The sequence below is a fragment of the Stigmatopora nigra genome, chromosome 15, assembly GCF_051989575.1.
Source record: "Stigmatopora nigra isolate UIUO_SnigA chromosome 15, RoL_Snig_1.1, whole genome shotgun sequence".
In the NCBI taxonomy this organism is placed as follows: Eukaryota; Metazoa; Chordata; class Actinopteri; order Syngnathiformes; family Syngnathidae; genus Stigmatopora; species Stigmatopora nigra.
This window is the reverse complement of record NC_135522.1, coordinates 12,954,833-12,962,655: the sequence shown is the minus strand read 5'-3', so window position 1 is coordinate 12,962,655 and position 7,823 is coordinate 12,954,833. Positions and strand designations below refer to the sequence as shown.

General features: G+C 39.7%; 1 protein-coding gene across 1 annotated transcript in view; it reads left to right on the top strand.

The window, feature by feature from the left end:
- LOC144209192 (voltage-gated potassium channel KCNC3-like) overlaps window positions 1–7,823 on the top strand; it is a 46,722-nt gene that overhangs the window by 14,012 nt on the left and 24,887 nt on the right. The window contains exons 3-4 of the mRNA XM_077735437.1: window positions 407–1,268; window positions 6,264–6,476. Of these exons, the coding sequence (XP_077591563.1) occupies window positions 407–1,268; window positions 6,264–6,476 (1,075 nt within the window). The remainder of the gene's footprint in view (window positions 1–406; window positions 1,269–6,263; window positions 6,477–7,823) is intronic.

The window sequence follows — 7,823 nt, the reverse complement described above, 5'->3', positions numbered from 1 at the left end:
TCTTCCCACCTCTGCAAAAATGCAATTGGTCTAAAAAAATGAGTTGTCCTGTTTTTTTAATTATTTTAACATAATTGCAAAATAATTAATTAAAATTAAATTAAAAATAGTTGTGTTGTGTATTGCATGTAATTTCATCACGATAAAATAACCTGATCGTGACAATAGTTATAACAACTGTTTGTTTTAAAACCCTTTTTTTTAAAATAGATATATCATACATAAATTATGTGTACAAATTATTGTGTCTAACCTGGCATTATGTAAAAATAATTTAATGACAGACAAAATGTATTATTACATCTCTTGTTACCAAAGTTATGTATGTTATAAATGTTTATTTTCAATTAAGCAGAGTGAATTATTGATGTTCAATATTATAATTTGTGTTGCTCCCACCCTACAGACAGTGTTTGAAGTGGTCACAGATGGATGGCTGACATATGTTGAGGGTGTCTGCGTCATTTGGTTCACCATTGAGGTGCTGGCGCGTGTTGTCTTCTGCCCTGACAAAACCGAATTCTTCCGTAGCACCCTGAACATTATAGATTTTGTGGCCATTGTGCCCTTTTACCTGGAGGTAGCACTTAGCGGCCTGTCCTCAAAAACAGCTAAAGATGTGCTCAGCTTCCTGCGTGTTGTGCGCTTTGTTCGGATTTTGCGCATATTCAAGCTCACTCGCCACTTTGTTGGTTTGCGGGTCCTGGGTCACACTCTGAGGGCTAGCACCAATGAATTCCTGCTGCTCATTATTTTCCTGGCACTAGGGGTCCTCATCTTTGCAACCATGATTTACTATGCCGAGCGCATAGGTGCTGACCCAGATGATCCAACCGCTGGTGCCCACACTGACTTTAAGAACATCCCCATTGGTTTTTGGTGGGCAGTGGTAACCATGACAACATTGGGTTATGGAGATATGTTTCCAAAGACATGGTCAGGAATGTTGGTGGGCGCCTTGTGTGCCTTGGCCGGTGTGTTGACCATCGCCATGCCTGTTCCTGTCATTGTCAACAACTTCGGTATGTACTACTCCCTTGCCATGGCAAAGCAAAAGCTCCCGAAGAAGAGGAACAAGCATATACCCCGACCACCACAACCAGGCAGTCCTAACTACTGCAAACCAGATGCTCTCGCCATGGCAACCGCCTCACCCCATAGGCTAATGGGCAATGTTCTCGGACCTGGCATGGTGGGATCAGCCATCATGATGGGTGCTGGAGACTGTCCACTTGCACAGGAGGAGATCATTGACATCAACAGGGCAGGTATGTGATCAACAGAAAATAAGATTACTTTATTTTTGTATTTATTACTTCTGTTGTAAATGTCCATGTGTATATAAGTTACCCACCAAAATTACACAAGAAATCTGGATTTTAAACTTATAAACCAAAATTGTCCACTTGGTATGATGGATATTTACACCAAAAGACAAGATAAAAAAAAGTGCAGGAAAAGGGGCCTTTGGCTCATACTCGACCGCTGCCCTGACTGAAACTGCTTTCACATCCGCACTCCTAGTGGAGTATTCTCCTTGGACGCATGGCCGCCGCCTTGCACAAACTGGCACTCTTTTAGAGCATGCCAACTTTGTTTCCAACATCATGGAGACACATCATCCTGATAGTGAATGCAAGGTGACTAAGGTATTGTTTTGATGTTTCATATTTTTTTTCACATCGAATTTCATATCTTGGAACAATTGCTTTTACATCAAAGGTTCACGTAACCTGAATATATCCAATGTATCGTACTTATCTATATCTCAGTTCAATTCTAAACTGCGGCCTTCCCATTTGGAGTTTACATATTCTCCCCATGCCTGCGTGGGTTTTCTAGTTTCCTTTCACATCCAAAAACCATGTATGAATAAATAACTAAACACGCTAAATCAAGGGTCTCAAACCTACCCTTAAGGGGTGCTGGTTTTGTTCCAACCGGCCCAGTACAGAACTTACCCAATTAATATTTTGTTAAAGCATGCAGCGCCTTACTGCAATCAGCTAATTACACAAGATTTGTGAAAAAGTGTCATCTTGTTTGGTTGAAAGAAAATCTGCACCCACAGTGTAATCCTAAGTGGTATAGTTTGTAGAGCTCTGCTGCAAATTATCATTAGATATACAGTTGTAGTCAAAAGTTTACATACACTTGTAAAGAATATAATGTCATGACTCTTGAGTTTCCAGTTATTTTTACAACTCAGATTTTTCTCTGATCGGGTGATTGGAACAGATACTTTGTCACAAAAAACATTTATGAAGTTTGGTTATTTTATGACTTCATTATGGATTAATAGAAAAAGTGATTGAATGTGCTGGATGAAAAATATACATACAGCAACATGAATTGGCAATTTTGGTGACTTAGAAAGTTGTGTCAGTGAAATGAGCTTCATTGCATGACCTCTTAATTTCTTGTGAGGGATTATGAGTGACTACAGCTGGTGACTTCTGTGAGGTGATTTAAATAGGGTTCATTGGATGCAAACGCACACAAATGCTACGATTGGAAAGTGAATGGAGCTCAGCATGGATCTGAAAAAGCGAATCCTTAACTTGAACAAGTTAGGAAAATCACTTGGTGTCATTTCAAAGCGGCTTCACGTCCCAAGAGCAACATTGCAAAGAATTGTTTGTAAGTAAAAAGTGCATGGCACTGTTTTGTCACTGCCACGATCAGGAAGAGAACGCAAGCTATTACCTGCTGCTGAGAGAAAATTGGTCAGGAGGGTGAAGATTTAACCGAGAATCACAGAAAAGCCGATCTGCCACGAATTAGAAGCTGCTGGAAAGCAGGTGTCAGTGTCCACAGTCAAGCGTGTTTTGCATCTCCATGGACTGAGAGGCTGCCGTGCAAGAAGGAAGCCCTTGCTCCAAAAGCGGCATCTTAAGGCTCGACTGAAGTTTGCTGCTGATCACATGGACAAAGATTAAGACCTTCTGGAGGAAATTTCTGTGGTCAGACGAAACAAAAAAAATCTAGCTGTTTGGCCACAATGCCCAGCAATATGTTTGGGGGAGAAAAGATGAGGCCTTTAACCCCAAGTACTCTATGCCTACCGTCAAGCACAGTGCCGGTAGTATTATGCCCTGGGGCTTTTTTTGCTGCCAATGGAACTGATGCTTTACAGAGAGCAAATAGCATAATGAAGAAGGATGTTTACCTTCAGATTCTTCAAGATAACCTTAAGTCACCAGCCCGAATATTGGGTCTTGGGCGCATTTGGGTGTTTCAACAGGACAATGACCCCAAACACGTCAAAAGTGGTAGTGGAATGGCTAAATCAGGCTAGAATTAAGGTTTGTGAATGGCCTTCCTAAAGTCCTGTCTTAAACCCCATTCAGAACTTGCGGATAATGCTGAAAAAGCAAGTCCATGTCAGGAAGCCATCAAATTTAACCGAACGGCACCAATTCTGTCAAGAGGAGTGGTCAAAGATTCAACCAGAAGCTTGCCAGAAGCTCACTGTGGATGGCTTCTAAAACCGCCTAATTGAATTGAAAATGGCCCAGGGACCTGTGACCAAATATTAGCGCTGCTGTATGTATATTTTTGACACATCAGATTTTATCACTTCTTTTCTGTTCACCCATAATAAAGTCATAAAAAAACAAACTTCATGAATGTTTTTGTGACAAAGAAGTATGTTCCAATCACTCTGTCAGAGAAAAATCACATTTTTAGAAATAACTGGCAACTCAAGAGAGCCAAGACATTATGTACTTTGCAAGTATATGTAAACTCTTGACCACAACTGTAAGTTTGAGCGTGAATGGTTGTTTCTCTCATTGTGCCCTGCAACAATGTAGTATACCCAACCTACTGCCCATTTTTGATAGGATAGGGTCCAGTACCCTTGTGAGGATAAATGTCACAGGAAGTGAGTGACATTTCGACTGTAAAAAAACAGATTAATGTGCACCCAACGATCTATCAAACACATAATTCTCCAATCTTTACATTGATTGTTTAAATGAAAACATTGTTTTTAATATCCAGGATGTGCGTTTCCCTGGGATTATAGACCAAATTGCAGGTTACTTGTTTAATTTTTTTTTTCTTGGAAAATATCCTGCTGCGTGTGGACTAAGCCTGAGACTTCATGTAGATCAGGGGTCTCCAACTCCAGTCCTCGAGGTCCCCTATTCAATCTGTTTTCCCATATCTCCCTCTTCTACCACCCCTGAATCAAATGTTCAACTAATCAGCCACCTGTCCAGGAGTTTGATCACAATCCTGATTATTTGATTACTAATGTATTAATATCTAAATATAATCTATATAAAAAATGTAAATACTTTAAATGCTTTACTCAGTGAAAATGGTCCTCCACTTGAAATAGTTCCAAAAAAATCGGGTTAATGTTTGTAATAAAAATTGCAAAAAGCCGGTTAATGATTGTACAATAAAAAAAAAAAAAACAGGTTGATGATTGCAACTAAACTTTTTCAGCCACCGTCATCATCATCTGTTTTTTTCTTCGCATCAAATTAAGCCTTCTGTGGTCCTGGACGCTTGGTAGCCATTTTCCATGGTGATGTATAATTGTTAAATCCAAACAAAGAAAGTTGGACTTCATTCGAAGGAGTAGATTCTCTCTCTGTACCTGATCTTCAACGCTACACGCAGGGATCAGGAATGGCCGGACCAGCAGCAGTATTTATATACAGTGGCACCTCGAGATACGAGCTTAATGGGTTCCGGGACTGAGCTCGCATGTTGATTTACTCGTAACTCAAATGAACATTTCTCATAGAAATGGACAGAGGGGAGGGAGACTTTTTGCAAGGCAACGCGCTCATAGCATAACATAAACAACTTTAAATGAATTTGGATTACGATGCACACACTCAAGAATAAATTTAATCTAACCTTATACTGAACTTAATTCCAATTTAGTTTTAAATCTTTATACCTTTCATCTCCCGAGTTGGCTCTATTTGCCTCGCTCCCACCCTGACTTTCAGATGCAACCTATCGAGGGTTGTTTTCATTTTGTCTTCCCTTCAAAATGTTTCGAAAATCATGCACACAAATGTCTACACTATAGGATAACGCACGACCACTTGCCAACTTGCCCAGGAAGTAGTGCTCCTCTCGTATTAGTAAACAAGCTCGGCCATTCACATCTACTATACACACCTCTTGGTTTTGCTTACATTACTTCCTTTTTGAAAGGAAATGATTGTCCATTTTTGATTATGAAATAAAACAAAATAGATTTGATTTTTTTCTTTTTATTTCTTGTTCAAAAGTGACAACTATTGCAATAATATGAACCATCGAAAAAAAATCTAGATATATCGACATTAGAAGCAATTTGGTCGTCACAACATCTTAAATTTCTGGTAAGAAAATTGTAACTTCTGACATTAAAAAGCATCAGGTTCTCATCAAGATAGACTTTATTCTTTTTTACATATTGATTATTTTTTTATTTTGCATTTACAAAGACAGACATATTAACTTACTTTTGATATTGACCACAATGATGTGCTTTTGGTTCAAACAGTATTTCAGAAATTTCACGTGTGATTTTTCTTATCTATTTTCCTTTTAAAGTAACACATTTGTACTCCCTATTGAAACTATGAACAGGGAGGTGAAAATTGTGAATCAAGGGGCGGTTTATACGTGAGAAATTGTAAAATTCAATAGATTTAAGGCAATTTTAAGGGTACGCAGGGGTGGCTTTTATGGGAGTAAATACAGTAATTATTGTTTTTTTTTAAGAGTTCATAAAAATGTGAGCTGAAATGTGTAAGTGGACGTACTCTGTCTTCCACTTGCTGCTAGGGCTCAGCACTGAAGGAAAAAAAGGTAGTAGTTATAACAGTGGTGATCCTACTTTGCCATTTTTCGATTATCGCGGTCATGTCTGGTCTACACTCACTGCCATATTCGAGGGATGACTGTACTATATTATACATATTTACATTATTATATCCAGAGCAGATGTCACCAACTCCGCTCCTCGATAGGCCCTATCCAGTTTTCCATATCAACCTCCTCTACCATACCTGAATAAAAGTAGCCTGATAATGATGCTGATTATTTCATTCAGATGTATTGGTGGGTTTAGAAGAGAAAAAAAAGACTCGATAGGTGACCCTGAGGACCAGATTTGGTGTCCTCTGGTCTAGAGATCATATTACTAATGTTAATCAGTGTCATCTCAGTTTCCCACATCAACTATGTTTGTCCTCTTATTTTTTCCTTTTTGCTCTTCTTCTACCGCTGTATTTCCTTCCTCATAGATTCCAAGCAAAAAGGTGATGCAGCAGCCAATGCAGCGGCACTGGCCAATGAAGACTGTCCCACGATTGACCAGGTCTTGGGGGATGAGCGGAGTCCAGCCATCGGAGGCCACGGTTCCACCACAAGCCGTGAACGTTACCCTCACGATCGGGCCTGCTTTCTACTGAGTGCAGGGGATTTCCAACGTACAACAGATGGCAACGTTCGAAAAGGTAAGATCTGCAAATAGCCATTTGAAGACCTGAAGGTTGACACAACTTAAGGAAAGATATCACTGCAAAGGGCTCAAATTTTTGACTGTTGCCAATCTGTGTGGGTCAAGGTTAGACCACGTGTTCAGAATGTTTTGGACAAGTTGCCAATTTCTTATCTCATCTCATTTTCTGAACCGCTTTATCCTCATTAAGGTCACGGGGGGTGCTGGAGGTAATCCCAGTTGTCTCCGGGCCAGAGGCAGGGGACACCTTGAGTCCAGCCGATTGCAGGGCAATAGGAGACGGACAACCCTGCACACTCACGACGATACTGAGGGGAAATTTAGAGTGTCCAATCAGGCTACCATTCAGGTTTTTGGAATGCTGGAGTAAACTGGTGTATCCGAAGGAACAAGTTTCCAATTTATACTATTATTTCAGTGTTGACAATTGAATTTGCTACCAATAAAATTATCCCTAATTATAAAAGTAATTGCAGACATTTGAGTCTAATTGGAGAAGTGCCCCCGTTATAATATTCAGCAGGCAATGCTAGTGGGATAAATATGTTACGAGAGCTTGGAATGCCCCTGCCTGCCACCCATGCCAATTAACAAAAATTGATTTACACAAGCTACACCAGTGTTTAGATGTAATCTGAGCAGGAAATATAAGTTCTTTCTCCCACCAAATGGTCACTCTCCAAGGACACACCCCAACTGGGTTGGAACGCCCTTCTTAATGCTTACTGATCTACTGACTTGGCAAACGTTTGTAGCTAACATTGCACTTAAGAAAATTAGGATGCGCCAGCATTCATGTTCTGTTTCATATCCACCATTTCCCAAAATTCCACCCTTTGTCCTGACTAGCCGATACAAACTGGCAAGCTTTGTAAGCTTTATAGCTCTAAAAAAAACGAGACGTTATGTCCCAGACAAAAACACAAAGATATAATATTGTCCATCATATTAAAATAATAATAGTTGTAATTCCAGTGCAAAAAGTGGGAGGGAGGCAGCAAATGCATGTTCACTCATTCATAAAGTGCATAAAAATCATTATCACACACGCACACACGTGTACACACAAAGTGAATTATCTTGAATGGAATTGAATGCTTTCATTGTCATTAGAAGAAGAAAAGATGGATGTTCATGGATAAGGAGGTTTCAAGCTTTAACCACATAGAGCACAAATAACAACAGACACACAAATAAATGATCAATAAATATGAAGTGAGTAAACAAGTGGTCAAAGTGAGGTCAGCAGAGTGAAGCAGGCTTATTCTGTCTGAAGGATGAGTTCCATGGTTTTTGGAAACGTTCAGCGGCAAGTCGCACAACTCGCACAACTCACTGAGTT